The sequence below is a fragment of the Arachis ipaensis genome, chromosome B9 (assembly GCF_059453495.1).
Source record: "Arachis ipaensis isolate K30076 ecotype BB chromosome B9, ASM5945349v1, whole genome shotgun sequence".
In the NCBI taxonomy this organism is placed as follows: Eukaryota; Viridiplantae; Streptophyta; class Magnoliopsida; order Fabales; family Fabaceae; genus Arachis; species Arachis ipaensis.
In genome coordinates this window covers 137,264,298-137,281,882 of record NC_142444.1, presented here as the reverse complement: position 1 = coordinate 137,281,882, position 17,585 = coordinate 137,264,298, and the positions used below count along the sequence as shown (strand labels likewise).

Genomic DNA, 17,585 nt, shown 5'->3' with positions numbered 1-17,585 from the left:
ACCTTGTGATTATAGCAAAACCTTGATGCAAGTCCTTTGATTGATGATAGGTGATGAAGCAGAGAGCCCTGGAGTAAAGAGGAGACCATTGAAGGTGTTGCCAACTCAAGATTGGGCATTGCCAACGCCTTCCTTACTTAAGAATTGAAGACGTTGCCAACTTGAGAATTTAAGTTAGCAACACCTTCATTACTCCAACATTGAAGACGTTACCAACTTGAGATTTCAAGTTAGCAACGCCTTCATTAATCTAAACATGAACACATTGCTAACTTGGTTTTCCAAGTTAGCAACGCCCTCCCCATGAAGCATCACCACTTCTTCACTATTTCAACTATGAACACGTTGCCAACTTGGTTTTCCAAGTTAGCAACGCCTTCTATTTTTAACCTGGGAGGATGATGATCAACATATGAAGGCGTTGGCAACTTGATTTCTCAAGTTAGCAACGCCTTCCTTAATTCAACATGGGAGGATGGTAACCAAATGTGAAGGCGTTGGCAACTTAAAACATCAAGTTAGCAACGCCTTCCTTAATTCAATATGGAGGTTGGAGGGCAAAAGTTTATGATGGCATGGGCAACTTAGGATTCAAGTTAGCAACGCCAATGATTTTAGCTCATAGAAATGCAATGAAGGATGCCACTAATTCATGCTTGCAAGTTGTCAATATATACTTCAAATGGGCATTTAAACACGTTGCTAATTTGGGAAACCAAGTTAGCAACGCCATTGAAACTTTGGCTCCAGAAAGAACATGAATACGTTGCTAACTTAGAATCCAAGTTAGCAACGCCTTTGCAAGATTTTGGCTTCCTGGGAGTAAAAGAACACGTTGCTAAGTTGGAAACCAAGTTAGCAACGCCTTCACTAAGTTTTAGTCCAGGGAGAATAATACACACGTTGCCAACCTGAAAATATGAAGGCGTGTGTGTCAATAATGTGCCCGATAAGAAGAAGAGCTGAAAATAGTGCTGACGCATACGTGCAGATTATGCGTACGCGTTGATATGCCAAATTTGCCGAGGTACGCGTATGCGCGACAGACGCGTACAGATGGATTTACGAGCCCTCTGTTTTCATGAAAGTGCTGTAATTTCCTCTAGGAGCTGATTGATCCAACAAAGCCCATTTCCTAATCCGGAAAGCATGGTTGAAGGCCTTTCAAGGAGCCAAAGGACTAGTATAAATAGGAAAGAGTTTTGTACTTGGGGGGAACTTTACATCATTTTTACTTTCGTCTGGCTGGTGGCTTTATTTCTTTTTCTTTCCTATTCTTTGTACTTAGTTATTTTTCCAGTTTTGCATTTTGGTTGTATATTTGGAGCAATGATGAACTAAATCCCAATTTCATTAGGGAGATGAGCTCTATTGTAATCTCAATGAATCAATGAAATCCTTCTTCTTCTTAATTCAATTGTGTAGCTATTGGATATCTTCTATTTTGATTGTGAATTACTCACTCCGGAAGGGGGTTTAATTCAATTGAATGTGAGTGTGAGCCTCGGAAGGGGAATCACGCACCTATATTAGAATTGGAGCTCTATCCTTCACTACTCTCTTAATCAACACTATTCGGGAGGAATTGAGATCCTGAGAGTTAGTGTGGCCTATGGATGAGAGATATGCACTTAACCTCTTCTCATGACAACTAGATCAAGGAATTGGTAAGATTGATTGTGATTAGAGAGATTGGATTGCCAAGGAATTGGGATCCAATCAATTTCAATCCGCCATAGATCTACTCATATGATTGAGAAAGGAGTTGAGACCCATTTGATTCATGATGGATTATGATATCTCCAATCCCTAATGAGTCACTTTCTTTGATTTTTTTCAATTTAGATCTCTTTGAATTTACTTTCATTTGCAATTGTTTACTATCTTCAGTCATTCCCTGCACCCAAATCCCATTTAAAATTCTATGCAATTTAAATTTCATTGTTATTTAGATTATGCTCTTTTACTTTCTTGCAATCTAAGATTCCAGTCATTTACTTTTCTTGCAATTTAATTTTCATGCAATTTAAGTCTCTTGCCATTTAGATTTCAAGCTCTTTACATTCTGCACTTTAGATTTCGTGCAATTTACTTTCCGTTAATCCAATTTCACTCAATTCATCAATATCGGCTTAACTAAATTCATCACCATACTAAAGTTGCTTGATCCATCAGTCCCTGTGGGATCTACCTCACTTTCGTGAGTTTTACTACTTGATGCGACCCGGTACACTTGCCGGTTAGTTTGTGTGGAATCAATTTTCCCTTATCAAGTTTTTGGCGCCGTTGCCGGGGATTGATTTAGATTGACCATGATTAAGTAGGTGATAATCTAGATTAAGAATTTTTCTTTGTTTTTGTTAAGCATACTAACTGTTTGAGATTTTGTTTATGCTAACCTTAACTTCACTCTAGCAATAGAGTGTTCTGTCTTTGTTCTGTTTTGGTTTGTTTGTGTTGTATGCCAGGAGGAAAAAGAGGTGCATCCACCTCTTTTGATTCTGAACCAGAGAAAACTTTCTTGAGATTGAGAAAAGAAGCAAGAGGAAAGGGAGTGATTGGTGAAGAAGAATCAGAAGAGGAAGATCAAGAGATGGAGGGTAACTTCCCTAATCCACCAGAAGAGGTGGCCAACAACAATGGCCAATCTCCAAGGAGAGTTTTAGCATCTTACACCTTTCCCAACCCAAGAAACCGTGGGAGCAGTATACTCACCCCAAATGTTCATGCCAACAACTTTGAGTTGAAGCCTCAACTTATCACTTTGGTGCAAAATAATTGTTCATATGGAGGGGGTTGATGAGCGGATAATTTATACGCTTTTTGACACTGTTTTTAGTATGTTTTTAGTAGAATCTGGTTACTTTTAGGGATGTTTTCATTAGTTTTTATGTTAAATTCACATTTCTGGACTTCACTATGAGTTTGTGTGTTTTTCTGTGATTTTAGTTATTTTCTGGCTGAAATTGAGGGACTTGAGCAATAATCAGATTGAGAGGTTGAAGAAGGACTGCTGATGCTGTTGGATTCTGACCTCCCTACACTCAAAGTGGATTTTCTGGAGCTACAAAACTCAAAATAGCGCGATTCTAATTGCGTTGGAAAGTAGACATCCAGGGCTTTCCAGCAATGTATAATAGTCCATACTTTGGCCGAGTTTAAATGACGTAAAAGGGCGTTGAACGCCAGTTCTACGCTGCTGTCTGGAGTTAAACGCCAGAAACAAGTCACAAACCAGAGTTGAACGTCAGAAATACGTTACAACCTGGCGTTCAACTCCAGAAAGAGCCTCTGCACGTGTAACATTCAAGCTCAGCCCAAGCACACACCAAGTGGGCCCCGGAAGTGGATTTATGCATCAATTACTTACTTCTGTAAACCCTAGTAACTAGTTTAGTATAAATAGGACTTTTTACTATTGTATTAGACATCTTCGGATCATCCTGGATTGTATTTTTGATCCTGTGATCACGTTTTAGGGACTGGCCATTCGGCCATGCCTGGACCTTCATCACTTATGTATTTTCAAACGGTAGAGTTTCTACACTCCATAGATTAAGGTGTGGAGCTCTGTTGTTCCTCAAAGATTAATGCGAAGTACTACTGTTTTTCTATTCAATTCAACTTATTCCGATTCTAAGATATTCATTCGTACTTTACCCTGAATGTGATGAATGTGACAATCATCATCATTCCCCCACGAACGCGTGCCTGACAACCACTTCCGTTCCACCTTAGATTGAATGAGTATCTCTTGGATCTCTTAATCAGAATCTTCGTGGTATAAGCTAGATTGATGGTGGCATTCATGAGAGTCCGGAAAGTCTAAACCTTGTCTGTGGTATTCCGAGTAGGACTATAGGATTGAATGACTGTGACGAACTTCAAACTCGCGATTGCTGGGCGTAGTGACAGACGCAAAAGGAGGGTGAATCCTATTCCAGCATGATCGAGAACCTCAGACACTACAAGAAAAATACCCATTCAGCCACACTTTTTTTAAGCTACATTTGAAAAGCGTAGCCTATTCATAGAATAGGCTACGCTTTTCTCCGTGTTGCCTTTTTATATGAAAAAAGGATACACAATTGTGGCATCATTTAAAAAGTGTAGCCTTAGGTATTTTAGAAATCACTTATAAAACGTAGCCTTATCTAAATATCTATAAATACACTTTTCTCATCTAAGGGAACGCTTGTAAAGAGTAGCTTATTTTTTCTGTTTCGGGTGCACTTTTAAAATGTCTCCTAATATGGGAATCCTCAATAAACACTTAGTAAAAAAATTTGTTGGCCCTCCCCCTCACTCACGCAGCAGTGCAGCACACACTCTTATCCTCACTCAACATACACAAACACGAAAGAGAGAAGAAATCAGAGAGGAGAAGGGAAGGAAGGAAAGAGAGGACGACGCCGTCTAGGGCTCCGCCGCCGTCGCCGTCGTCGTCGTCGTCGAGCGCCAGTGAGAGAGAGAGCTCGAGGATGAGAGGAAACGCGATGGAGGAGAGAAAAAGGAGGTGCTCCGTCGCCGCTGAAGCTCCACCACCACTGCTAGGGCTTGTTTAAGTCGCCGTTCTGCCACCGTCGGGCTTCTGTGCCCCCGCCGAGGAGCTCGAAGGGAGGAAGGAGGGATGTATCGCCGCCTTCATGCTCTGTCGCGGCGCTGCCGTCGATTGGAGCTCGCTGCTGAGCTGCTGCACCGTCTCCAAGCCGTTGCGTCACCGCTCATCTCTTCACTGTCACTGCTCAACACCATCGTCGTATCCTCTGTCACCAGGTAAGCATTATCTATTCTGTATCCTCTCTTTCTTTCTCATTCTCTAACTCGCTCTCACTTTGTAGTTCGAAGGTGTGTATGATTTTGATAGTGATGATGAACTGCAATGGCTAATTGAGATACAGAAGGTATGTATCAATTTTCAATTGGTTCTGTGAATTTTTGGGGGGTTTTGGGTTCTAATTTTAGGTTTTCTAATTTTGGGGGTTTCGCCTTCTGATTCTCAATTTGTTATGATTCCTTTCTGTGTTTGGCATAAACGGAAGCAATAGGTGCTGGAAATTTCATACGTGCGTGCTAAACTAGGGAAATCATTCTGTAGGAAAGTGTCGAGCTGCAGGAGTTTTCATTGGGTTCATGCCCTCCTAGTGTGGGTCTTCAAGGGATGCGTTGGTCAACTATGTTGATCAGGTTTTACTTCCTTCACATTTCAATATTATAACCTGAAAAATAGTAGTTTTAGATATTTTATTAAGAATATTTGACATGATTAGGTTTTAATTCATGATATCCCTATATCATGAATTATTTTTCCACATGGTTTGAGCTAAAGTTGTTCCTGTGAAATCACATGAATGAATTTTTATCCTAAATCTTGATGGTTCTAAGTGAATGAATTGCTTAAGTTTCCAACTGCACTTTGCCAGCTTCAATGAGTAATCAACATTATGTTCCATTTTAGTTTTCTTTTGCACCATCTTTTAAGTGATCCATCTCTACTAGTCCTAGAAGCTGTGCATTCTTTTATACATTGAGAGGGGTTTGTTCTTGTTTGAGATTCAATGTGTTGAATCTGAGGCATATGCACACAATTGACATATTTTTTTATGTACTTGGAATTAATCGAAATCCTCTTGAACTTGTTGCAGTATTCAGGTGGTTGCACGAAATGGCTAAAATTCACATCGCCATCATCTTATTGAGGCTCTGCCTAGTATGCAATTCGGCAGGTTCTGATTCAGACACAAATAAACTGAGCATTTTCTTGGTATTTCACAGCGAGTCCTAAAACTGGGTTTAGATTGGGACACAAATGAAATGAGTATTTTGATGTTTGCTAAGCTTGCAAAGCCATTGATCGGAACTGTTGGGATTGTGATTAATAGTCTTCATATCAAGGTTGATGTGTGTAAAAGCAATGTCCACATTTTGAATTTTGAAGAAGCAAATTTAGAGAAAAAGAAAACATGTGGATATCTTATCTTTACTTCTGGGGCTATGAACTATTGAACTGATTTTCATGCATTAATTAAAAACATGGTTTGGTACTTCATCTTTTTGTTATTAAAATTCATATTCATTTTGTAGCTTCTATTTACACCAATCCTGGATGGAAAAGTACTTTTGTATTCATTTGTATCCTGAATGGCCTGGTGTTTCTTCTTGGCTGGTGTGTTTCTACTACATTTGATTTAATATAATTGTTGTAAGAAAAATAATAAAATTTGAGTTGTGCTATTTTCCATAAAAGACTTTTGTTTGCGGTGCTTTTGTAGAAAGAATATGAACTTCAGTTTTGATGCAACTCTTAGAAATTGTAATGCATTGTGGATTATGAAGCTGATTCTATGTAAATGGATATCAGCTTGATGCCTTTCTTGTAATCATGCTTATTTTGAATTTAAATTTTTGTAGGAAAAGCTTTTTGTGAGAGCCATTCAAGAGCTATGGCAGTGGTGGTCGCGGTTATTGTGCGTGGTGGTGGATACAGAGGAGGAGGAGGCGGTGGTGATGGTGCTTGCTACAGCTGCGGTGGTAGGTACAACGGCGGAGGCGGTGGTGGAAGCTGTAACAACTGTGGGTATTCTGGGCTTTTGCAAGGGACTGCCCAACAAGCTCTCGCTGAAAAATGTAAGTATACACTTTAATTTCTCTGATCATTATGTTGTGTTTGAAAAATAGTGATTTTGCAGAATCTTGTGTTTTTCAAGTAGGATTGATTGAAAATTTTTGGTACCTTATTGGTTAAAAAATGATTTTAAAACTGAATTTTTGGTTAATTGTAATGATTTTAAAACTGAATTTTAAGATTGAGAAAGTGACTCGTAGAGCACAGGAATTTCAGATGGTTTTAGAGGAGAAAAGCAGGTTATCTCTCTTTGTTTTTATCTTTATTTTCTTATTATTTATGTTTTATTTTCTGTCTTTAATCTTTTTGTTACTTTGAATATATTGGGTATTGGATTAGAGTAGCCATAAATAAGAAGAAAATAACATGAAGCTAGGATAAAAGATAAGATGCCCAATAATTTCTGTACGTGTGTTATTCCCAAACATAATATGAAAATTGCACGAAGTGTTAGAGACATATTCTCCTGTGTCCCGATCCAATTCTTTATTGCCTCTAACAAGAATTTCCAGGGTAGGGATCTTCTTGAACCACATTTCATGAGATGTGTACTTTAATGCAGTTATTGTGGCCCAAGGGGAAATTTTCCACCGTTTTTAAGCAGATGAACAAACTTCGAATATCTTATTAAATTTTTCGGTTAACTTAGAAAGGCATAGAAGGCTCATTTACAGATTCCTGTTTCTTGTTGATCTTTCAGATTTGCATTCGATGTTGATCTTGATGCTCCAAAAGTTAGAATTCCTCTCAGATCTCGTGGTTCAGCCAGATGTGATAGTCATTTTCTTTTGGACTTTGGTCATTTTACACTACACACTGCGGTATGCTGCTTGAGCTGTGGGGAATTGAGTTGCACTTTTGAGCTGTGGGGAATTGAGTTGCACTTTTGTTGTTTGGCCTTTTTATTGACAACGTTGTTTGGCCTTCTCTTGTATGATTTGGTGTTTTTACAGGAAAGCCAGTCTGATGAGCAGAGGCATAATCTTTATTCTCGATTTTACATATCAGGACGTGATTTTGCTACCTTTTTTACGGAATGTGGCTCTGATTTTGGGAGTTGCAGTTTGGTTAAACCAACTCATGATAGTCAAATAATAAGCTCACCATGGGCCAAAAAAGCTGATAATGTGTATTTTGTCATTGATAGGTGTGGAATGGCAGTACTTGTTAATCAGGTTTGTCTGTCGTGTACTTATCAAAACTGTACTACAGTAATGATCTGCATCGCATTTTTGTTGAGCATAATTTGTTCTTATCCTGTTTGTGCCTCTGGTTTTCTGAAGATTAAAGTGCCTCATCCAAGTTACCCATCGACATGTATATCTATTCAAGTGCCAAATCTTTGCATTCACTTTTCACCAGAGAGATTTTGTAGAATCATGGAACTGCTGAGCATATTGCCAAGACTATGGAAACATGTAATCAGCCTACACCTGATAGTTTACACTCCAAACTTGCTCCTTGGAGTCGTGATCTAGTTGTTGATGGTAGAATCCTAGTTTGGAAGGTACTTCTGCAAACCTTTTAAAAATGTTTCCGTTAGCGATTATATTTGAGGTAATAACTTTTTTCGTTAAATCAGAAACCTAAATAGCCCTCATCTTACAGGGAATTGGGAATTCAGTTGCTACGTGGCAAACATGTTTTCTGGTGCTTTCAGGGTCATATCTTTATGTATTTGAAACTGCAGAGTCTCATAGTTACCAGCGATACCTAAGGTTTTAAACCCAACCCTCCTCCTCCTTTCCTGTTTTAGAACTTTGATATTATTTCCTATTTTAAATTGAAGAGAAGAGAATAAGGAAACATTTATATGGAGAGTGAAATATAGAAATATACTCCAAAGTAGGATGGCCAGTCCATTTGCATGTCCGAAATGGGAACTTCGTTAAAAGTTCAAACAATCATGATGCAGTAATGTAAAGAGGACAGTTACTGATGAGAGAGGCATCATGGTTTATATTGGCATTTTTTTCTCTTTGAAAATGCATCAAGTGGTTTATTTTAAACTGCTTTGTCATAAACTTGACATTCTTTTCTGTTCACCTTATCCTTGATATATTTATTTATTTATTTTTGAAAAAATAAAAATTTCATTAGGAAGAGAGTAGGATAATACAAATTGGGGATAAGGGTTCCCCCATACAAAAGCAAAGCAAACAAAAGATTTATCTATGAAGCATAGCTTTCCAATATCTGAACATGTTGTAGAGGGAAAGCCCCCTGTAAAGATTACGAGCTTTAATCATCCAAATAATGGTGAATTTTGATGTGAATTTTTTTTCTCTCTTAACCTTTTTGGCAGGGCATGGATTATAGGAAGTGGTAATGGTGAAGATAGAATTGCTCCACTGCTTATGTTGAGCTCCTCTTTCAAAAAATAAAATGGTGAAGACAGAATTGATGTAGGATACAATATTTTAGTTTTTGGTAGAGTATTAGTAAATTCTAAGTGGTCTCATGTTTATTTTGATATAGCTATGTTTAATTTAGTGTGAGATGTATGCATATTAATACTTTTGGATCATTATAAATATATTTTATTTACAGATAATTTTTATTATATAAAAAAATTATTTAGTATAATTATGTATTTATTTTTATTTTATAATATTTAACTCATTTAATTAAAAATGCTAAATTATTATACATGTAATTATATTATTAAATATTATGTTGTATGAATAATTAGTAGAATATTATATATATATATATATATATATATATATATACAAAAAAAAGTGAGACCTAAGGCTACACTTATATATAGTAGCTATAGTATACAAAAAAAAAATGAGGGACCTAAGGCTACACTTATAAAAAGTAGCTATGGTATACAATGTGGCTACGCTTTACAAGTGATGCAGTAGCGTTGAAAAGCGTAGCCTATTCTGGCAAAAATGGAAGCTGAAAAGTGTAGCCTTTGGTCCTGGACAGCATCACTTGAAAAGCGTAGCCTATTCCCAAACGCCAAAAGCGTAGCCCTTGGTGCAGAAAAGCGTAGCCTTTGAGAATAGGCAACGACCGAATAGGAATCACCCCAAAAAGCGTAGCCGTAGTCTAAGGCATCATTTTTTTTCACTTTTGGCTACACTTTTCAAGTGTACCTGAATGAGTGTTTTTCTTGTAGTGAGATGATTAGCCGTGCTGTGACAGAGCATTTGGACCATTTTCACAAGAGGATGGGATGTAGCCATTAACAACGGTGATTCCCTTACATAAAACCAGCCATGGAAAGGAGTAGGACTGATTGGATGAAGACAGCAGGAAAGCAGAGATTCAGAGGAACGAAAGCATCTCTATACACTTATCTGAAATTCTCACCAATGATACACATAAGTGTTTCTATCCTTATTTTCTATCTATTTATTATCTATGTTCGAAAACTCCATAACTAATTTATATCCGCCTGACTGAGATTTACAAGGTGACCATAGCTTGCTTCATACCAACAATCTCCGTGGGATCGACCCTTACTCACGTAAGGTTTATTACTTGGACGACCCAGTGCACTTGCTGGTTAGTTGTATCGAAGTTGTCAATGAAAAACAATTTATTAAGACGTGCGTACAGAGTTTCTGGCGCCGTTACCTGAGATTACAATTTCGTGCACCAAGTTTTTGGCGCCGTTGCCGGGGATTGTTCGAGTTTAGACAACTGACGGTTCATCTTGTTGCTCAGATTAGGTAATTTTCTTCTTATTTTGTTTTCAAAAAGTTTTCAAAAATCTTTCAAAAAATTTTTCCTTTATTTTCGAAAAAAAAAAATTTAAAATAAAAATGTTTTCAAAAATATATTTTTCTTCAGAATTTTTAAGAATGAATTCTAGTGTTTCATGAAGCATGTTGAAGCTTGGCTGGCTATAAAACCATGTCTAAATTCTTTTGGACTGAGGTTTTGGCCTAAAATTGAATGAATTACATGCATATTCATACTAAAGCTTGGCTGGCTATTAAGCCATGCCTGACCCTTTGATTGGAGCTTTAGACTAAAGAGCATAAGATTCCTGGAATTCATCTTAAAAATTTTGGAATCCTTATTTTTCTTTTTTAAAAATGATTTTCGAAAAAAAAAATTAAAAGAAAATACAAAAAAATCATAAAATCATAAAAATAAAAAATATTTCATATTTCTTGTTTGAGTCTTGAGTTAAGTTGAAAGTTTGGTGTCAATTGCATACTCATCTTGCATTTTTCGAAAATTGCATTCATGCATTGCATTCATCATGATCTTCAAGATGTTCTTGATAAACCTTCTTGATTGATCTTCATATTTTAGTGTTTTGTGTTGTATGGTATTTTTCATATGCATTCTTGAATCCATAGAGTCTAAACATGAAAGATTTCTAAGTTTGGTGTCTTGCATGTTTTCTTTGCATTAAAAATTTTTCAAAAATAAGTTCTTGATGTTCATCTTGACATTCAAAGTGTTCTTGGTGTTCATCTTGATATTCATAGCATTCTTGCATGCATTCATTGTTTTGATCCAAAATTTTCATGCATTGAGTCTTTTTCATGTTTTTCCCTCTCATCATTAAAAATTCAAAAATAAAAAAAAATATCTTTCCCTTTTTCACTCATAAATTTCGAAAATTTGAGTTGACTTTTTCAAAACTTTTTAAAATCTAGTTGTTTTTATGAGTCAAATCAAATTTTCAATTTAAAAATCTTATCTTTTTCAAAATCTTTTTCAAAAATCAAATCTTTTTCATTTTTCTCATTTAATTTCGAAAATTTTAAAAATATTTTTCAAAAATATTTTTCTTATCTTTATCTCCTAATTTTCGAAAATAACATCATCAATTAATGTTTTGATTCAAAAATTTCAAGTTTGTTACTTGCTTGTTAAGAAAGATTCAAACTTTGAGTTCTAGAATCATATCTTGTGATTTCTTGTGAATCAAGTCATTAATTGTGATTTTAAAAATCAAATCTTTTTCAAAACTAATTTCAATCATATCTTTTCAAAAATATCTTCTTATCTTATCTTGTTCAAAAATTTGATTTTCAAAATATCCTTTCTAACTTCTTATCTTCTTATCTTTTCAAAATTGATTTTCAAAATTTGTTTCAACTAACTAACTAACTTTTTGTTTGTTTCTTATCTTTTTCAAAACTACCTAACTAACTCTCTCTCTCTCTCTAATTTTCGAAAATATCTCCCTCTTTGTCAAAAATTCTTTTTAATTAACTAATTATTTTAATTTTTGATTCTAATTTTCGAAAACTACTAACCTTTTTCAAAAACTATTTTCGAAAATCACTAACCCTTTTCAAAAATAATTTTCGAAAATCCTTCTCCCTCATCTCCTTCTAATTATTTATTCATCTACTAACACTTCTCTTCATCTCACATCACTGCTCCTATCCTTACCCTTGTGTTTGGATTCTTCATTCTTCTTCACCCCTATTCCTTTTCTTCTTCTACTAACAATAAGGAACCTCTTTACTGTGACATAGAGGATTCCTCTTCTTTTCTTGTTCTCTTCTCTTTCTTATGAGCAGGAACAAGGAAAAAGGCATTCTTGTTGAAGCTGATCCAGAACCTGAAAGGACTCTGAAGAGGAAACTAAGAGAAGCTAAATTACAACAATCCAGAGACAACCTTATTGAAAATTTCGAACAAGTAAAGGAGATGGCAGCCGAAAATAATAATAATGCAAGGAGGATGCTTGGTGACTTTACTGCACCTAATTCCAATTTACATGGAAGAAGCATCTCCATTTCTGCCATTGGAGCAAACAATTTTGAGCTGAAACCTCAATTAGTTTCTCTGATGCAGCAGAACTGCAAGTTTCATGGACTTCCATCTGAAGATCCTTTTCAGTTCTTAACTGAATTCTTGTAGATATGTGATACTGTTAAGACTAATGGAGTAGATCCTGAAGTCTACAGGCTCATGCTTTTCCCTTTTGCTGTAAGAGACAGAGCTAGAGTATGGTTGGATTCTCAACCTAAGGATAGCCTGAACTCTTGGGATAAGCTGGTCAAGGCTTTCTTAGCCAAGTTCTTTCCTCCTCAAAAGCTGAGTAAGCTTAGAGTGGATGTTCAGACATTCAGACAGAAAGAAGGTGAATCCCTCTATGAAGCTTGGGAGAGATACAAAGGACTGACCAAAAAGTGTCCTTCTGACATGCTTTCAGAATGGACCATCCTGGATATATTCTATGATGGTCTGTTTGAATTAGTTAAGATGTCATTGGATACCTCTGCAGGTGGATCCATTCACCTAAAGAAAACGCCTGTAGAAGCTCAAGAACTCATTGACATGGTTGCTAATAACCAGTTCATGTACACTTCTGAGAGGAATCCTGTGAGTAATGGGACGCCTATGAAGAAGGGAGTTCTTGAAATTGATACTCTGAATGCCATATTGGCTCAGAACAAAATATTGACTCAGCAAGTCAATATGATTTCTCAGAGTCTGAATGGAATGCAAGCTGCATCCAACAGTACTCAAGAGGCAGCTTCTGAAGAAGAAGCCTATGATCCTGAGAACCCTGCAATAGCAGAGGTAAATTACTTAGGTGAACCTTATGGAAACACCTATAACTCATCATGGAGAAATCATCCAAATTTCTCATGGAAGGATCAACAAAAGCCTCAACAAGGCTTTAATAATGGTGGAAGAAACAGGTTTAGCAATAGCAAGCCTTTTCCATCATCCACTCAGCAACAGACAGAGAATTCTGAACAAAATACCTCTAATTCAGCAAACTTAGTCTCTGATCTATCTAAGGCCACTGTAAGTTTCATGAATGAAACAAGGTCCTCCATTAGAAATTTGGAAGCACAAGTGGGCCAGCTGAGTAAAAGGATCACTGAAATCCCTCTTAGTACTCTCCCAAGCAATACAGAAGAAAATCCAAAAGGAGAGTGCAAGGCCATTGAATTGATCACCATGGCCGAACCTGTAAGGGTGGGAGAGGACGTGAATCCCAGTGAGGAAGACCTCCTGGGACGTCCAGTGATCAATAAGGAGTTTCCCTTTGAGGAACCAAAGGAATCTGAGGCTCATCTAGAGACCATAGAGATTCCACTAAACCTCCTTATGCCATTCATGAGCTCTGATGAGTATTCCTCTTCTGAAGAGAATGAGGATGTTACTGAAGAGCAAGTTACCAAGTACCTTGATGCAATCATGAAGCTGAATGCCAAATTATTTGGTATTGAGACTTGGGAAGATGAACCTCCCTTGTTCACCAATGAACTAAGTGATCTGGATCAACTGACATTGCCTCAGAAGAAATAAGATCCTGGAAAGTTCGTAATACCTTGTACCATAGGCAACATGATCTTTGAAAAGGCTCTGTGTGACCTTGGTTCAGGGATAAACCTCATGTCCCTCTCTGTAATAGAGAAACTGGGAATCTATGGGGTACAAGCTGCTAAATTCTCATTAGAGATGGCAGACAATTCAAGAAAACAGGCTTATGGACAAGTAGAGGACGTGTTAGTAAAGGTTGAAGGCCTTTACATCCCTGCTGATTTCATAGTCTTGGATACTGGGAAGAATGAGGATGAATTCATCATCCTTGGAAGACCCTTCCTAGCCACAGCAAGAGCTGTGATTGATGTTGACAGAGGTGAATTAGTCCTCCAATTGAATGAGGACTCCCTTGTGTTTACAACTCAAGGTTACCCTTCTGTAAACATGGAGAGGAAGCATAAAAAGCTTCTCTCAAAACAGAGTCAACCAGAGCCCCCACAGTCAAACTCTAAGTTTGGTGTTGAACTCCCATATCCAAACTCTAAGTTTGGTGTTAGGGAGTCTCAACAATGCTCTGAACATCTGTGAGGCTCCATGAGAGCCCACTGTCAAGCTATTGACATTAAAGAAGCGCTTATTGGGAGGTAACCCAATTTTTATTTATCTAATTTTATTGTTCTTTCATGTTTTATTAGGTTCATGATCATGTGGAGTCACAAAATAATTATAAAAATTGAAAACAGAATAAAAAACAGCAGAAAAAAAATCACACCCTGGAGGAAGACCTTACTGGCGTTTAAACGCTAGTAAGAAGCACCTGGCTGGCGTTCAACGCCAGAACAGAGCATGGTTCTGGCGCTGAACGCCCAAAATGGGCAGCATCTGGGCGTTTGAACGCCAGAATTGCACCCTGGAGAAGAGCTGGCGCTGAACGCCCAGAACAAGCATGGTTCTGGCGTTCAACGCCAGAAATGGGCAACAAATGGGCGTTCAACGCCCAAAACAAGCACCAATCTGGCGCTGAACGCCCAGAGTTGTGTGCAAGGGCATTTTGCATGCCTAATTTGGTGCAAGGTTGTAAATCCTTGAACACCTTTGGATCTGTGGACCCCACAGGATCACCTCAGGATCTGTGGACCCCACAGGATCCCCACCTACCTCCACTCACTTCTTCTCACCCCTCTTTCACACAATCCCATAAACACTCTTCCCCAAAACTCTTCACCAATCACCTCAATCTCTCTTCCCTATCACCACTTCACCACTCACATCCATCCACTCTTCCCCATAAACCTACCTCATAAACACCACATACCTTCAAAATTCAAAATCAATTTCCCACCCAAAACCCACCCTTATGGCCGAACCTTACCCCCTCCCTTCCCTATATAAAGCCCTCCATTCTTCTTCATTTTCACACAACACAACCCTCTCCTCCTCTTCTTGGCCGAAACACATCTCTCTCTCCCTCTCCTCCATTTCTTCTTCTTCTTCATCTATTCTTTCTTCTCTTGCTCGAGGGCGAGCAATATTCTAAGTTTGGTGTGGTAAAAGCATAAGCTTTTTGTTTTTCCATTACCATTGATGGCACCCAAGACCAGAGAATCCTCTAGAAAAGGGAAAGGGAAGACAAAAGCTTCCACCTCCGAGTCATGGGAGATGGAAAGATTCATCTCCAAAGCTCATCAAGACCACTTCTATGATGTTGTGGCCAAGAAGAAGGTGATCCCCGAGGTCCCTTTCAAACTCAAGAGAAATGAGTATCTGGAGATCCGACATGAAATCCAAAGAAGAGGTTGGGAAGTTCTAACAAACCCCATCCAACAAGTCAGCATCCTAATGGTTCAAGAGTTCTATGCCAATGCATGGATCACTAGGAACCATGATCAAAGTAAGAACCCAAACCCAAAGAATTATATTACAATGGTTCGGGGGAAATACTTAGATTTTAGTCCGGAAAATGTGAGGTTGGCGTTTAACTTGCCTATGATGCAAGGAGATGCACGCCCCTACACTAGAAGGGTCAACTTTAATCAAAGGTTGGACCAAGTCCTCATGGACATATGTGTGGAAGGAGCTCAATGGAAGATTGACTCCAAAGGCAAGCCGGTTCAATTAAGAAGACTGGACCTCAAGCCTGTGGCTAGAGGATGGTTGGAATTCATCCAACGCTCCATCATCTCCACTAGCAACCGATCTAAAGTTACTGTGGATCGGGCCATCATGATTCATATCATCATGATTGGAGAGGAAGTAGAAGTTCATGAAGTCATCTCCCTTGAACTCTACAAAATAGCCGAAAAGTCCTCCCCCATGGCAAGGCTAGCTTTTCCTCATCTTACTTGCCATCTATGTTACTCAACTGGAGCTTCCATAGAAAGAGACATTCCCATTGAGGAAGAAAAGCCCATCACTAAGAAAAGGATGGAGCAAGCAAGAGATACCATTCATGGATCTCAAGAGACGCATGAAGCTCATCACCATGAGATCCCGGAGATGCCTCAAATGCATTTTCCTCCACAAAACTATTAGGAGCAAATCAACACCTCCCTAGGAGAATTAAGTTCCAACATGGGACAATTAAGGGTGGAACATCAAGAGCACTCCATCATCCTTCATGAAATTAGAGAAGATCAAAAAGCAATGAGGGAGGAGCAACAAAGACAAGGAAGAGACATAGAAGAGCTCAAGGACATCATTGGTTCCTCAAGAAGGAAACGCCACCATCACTAAGGTGGACTCATTCCTTGTTCTTACATTCTCTGTTTTTTGTTTTCTCTATGTTAAGTGCTTATCCATGTTTGTGTCTTATTACATGATCATTAGTAGTTAGTAACTATGTCTTAAAGTTATGAATGCCCTATGAATCCATCACCTCTCTTAAAATGAAAAATGTTTTAATTCAAAAGAACAAGAAGTACATGAGTTTCAAATTTATCCTTGAACTTAGTTTAATTATATTGATGTGGTGACAATGCTTCTTGTTTTCTGAATGAATGCTTGAACAGTGCATATGTCTTTTGAAGTTGTTGTTTGAGAATGTTAAATATGTTGGATCTTGAAAGAATGATGACAAGGAGACATGTTATTTGATAATCTAAAAAATCATAAAAATGATTCTTGAAGCAAGAAAAAGCAGCAAAGAACAAAGCTTGCAGAAAAAAATAGCGAAAAAAAAAGAGAAAATGCAAGTAGAAAAAGCCAAAAGCTCTTAAAACCAAGAGGCAAGAGCAAAAAGCCAGTAACCCTTAAAACCAAAAGGCAAGGGTAATAAAAACGATCCCAAGGCTTTGAGCATCAGTGGATAGGAGGGCCTAAAGGAATAAAATCCTGGCCTAAGCGGCTAAACCAAGCTGTCCCTAACCATGTGCTTGTGGCGTGAAGGTGTCAAGTGAAAACTTGAGACTGAGCGGTTAAAGTCAAGGTCCAAAGCAAAAAAAGAGTGTGCTTAAGAATCCTGGACACCTCTAATTGGGGACTTTAGCAAAGCTGAGTCACAATCTGAAAAGGTTCACCCAGTTATGTGTCCGTGGCATTTATGTATCCGGTGGTAATACTGGAAAACAAAGTGCTTAGGGCCACGGCCAAGACTCATAAAATAGCTGTGTTCAAGAATCATCATACTAAACTAGGAGAATCAATAATACTATCTGAACTCTGAGTTCCTATAGATGCCAATCATTCTTAACCTCAATGGATAAAGTGAGATGCCAAAACTATTCAAGAGGCAAAAAGCTACAAGTCCCGCTCA

General features: G+C 37.9%; 1 protein-coding gene and 1 non-coding gene across 2 annotated transcripts; one reads left to right on the top strand and one right to left on the bottom strand.

Annotated features, from left to right (window-relative positions):
• The first annotated feature begins 5,712 nt into the window (after positions 1 to 5,712).
• Positions 5,713 to 8,286, top strand: LOC107616055 (uncharacterized). Its single transcript, XM_088500219.1, has 8 exons — positions 5,713 to 5,726; positions 6,085 to 6,166; positions 6,412 to 6,627; positions 6,806 to 6,864; positions 7,326 to 7,446; positions 7,579 to 7,800; positions 7,909 to 8,132; positions 8,234 to 8,286. Exons 1-7 carry the CDS (start codon positions 5,713 to 5,715, stop codon positions 8,101 to 8,103), a joined length of 909 nt encoding a protein of 302 aa, XP_088356345.1. The 3' UTR covers positions 8,104 to 8,132; positions 8,234 to 8,286.
• Positions 8,287 to 12,655: 4,369 nt separating this feature from the next.
• LOC148546500 (small nucleolar RNA R71) lies at positions 12,656 to 12,763 on the bottom strand. Its single transcript, XR_015902101.1, has one exon. It is a non-coding gene; the product is annotated as a small nucleolar RNA R71 (small nucleolar RNA).
• Between the last annotated feature and the right edge of the window lie 4,822 nt (positions 12,764 to 17,585).

What these genes read in the sequence shown, in the direction of transcription:
- LOC107616055 (XM_088500219.1), top strand. An exon ending in ATTTTACACTACACACTGCG is followed by an intron (nt 7,447 to 7,578) that starts GTATGCTGCTTG and finishes GTGTTTTTACAG; the next exon opens with GAAAGCCAGTCTGATGAGCA. An exon ending in TGGCAGTACTTGTTAATCAG is followed by an intron (nt 7,801 to 7,908) that starts GTTTGTCTGTCG and finishes GGTTTTCTGAAG; the next exon opens with ATTAAAGTGCCTCATCCAAG.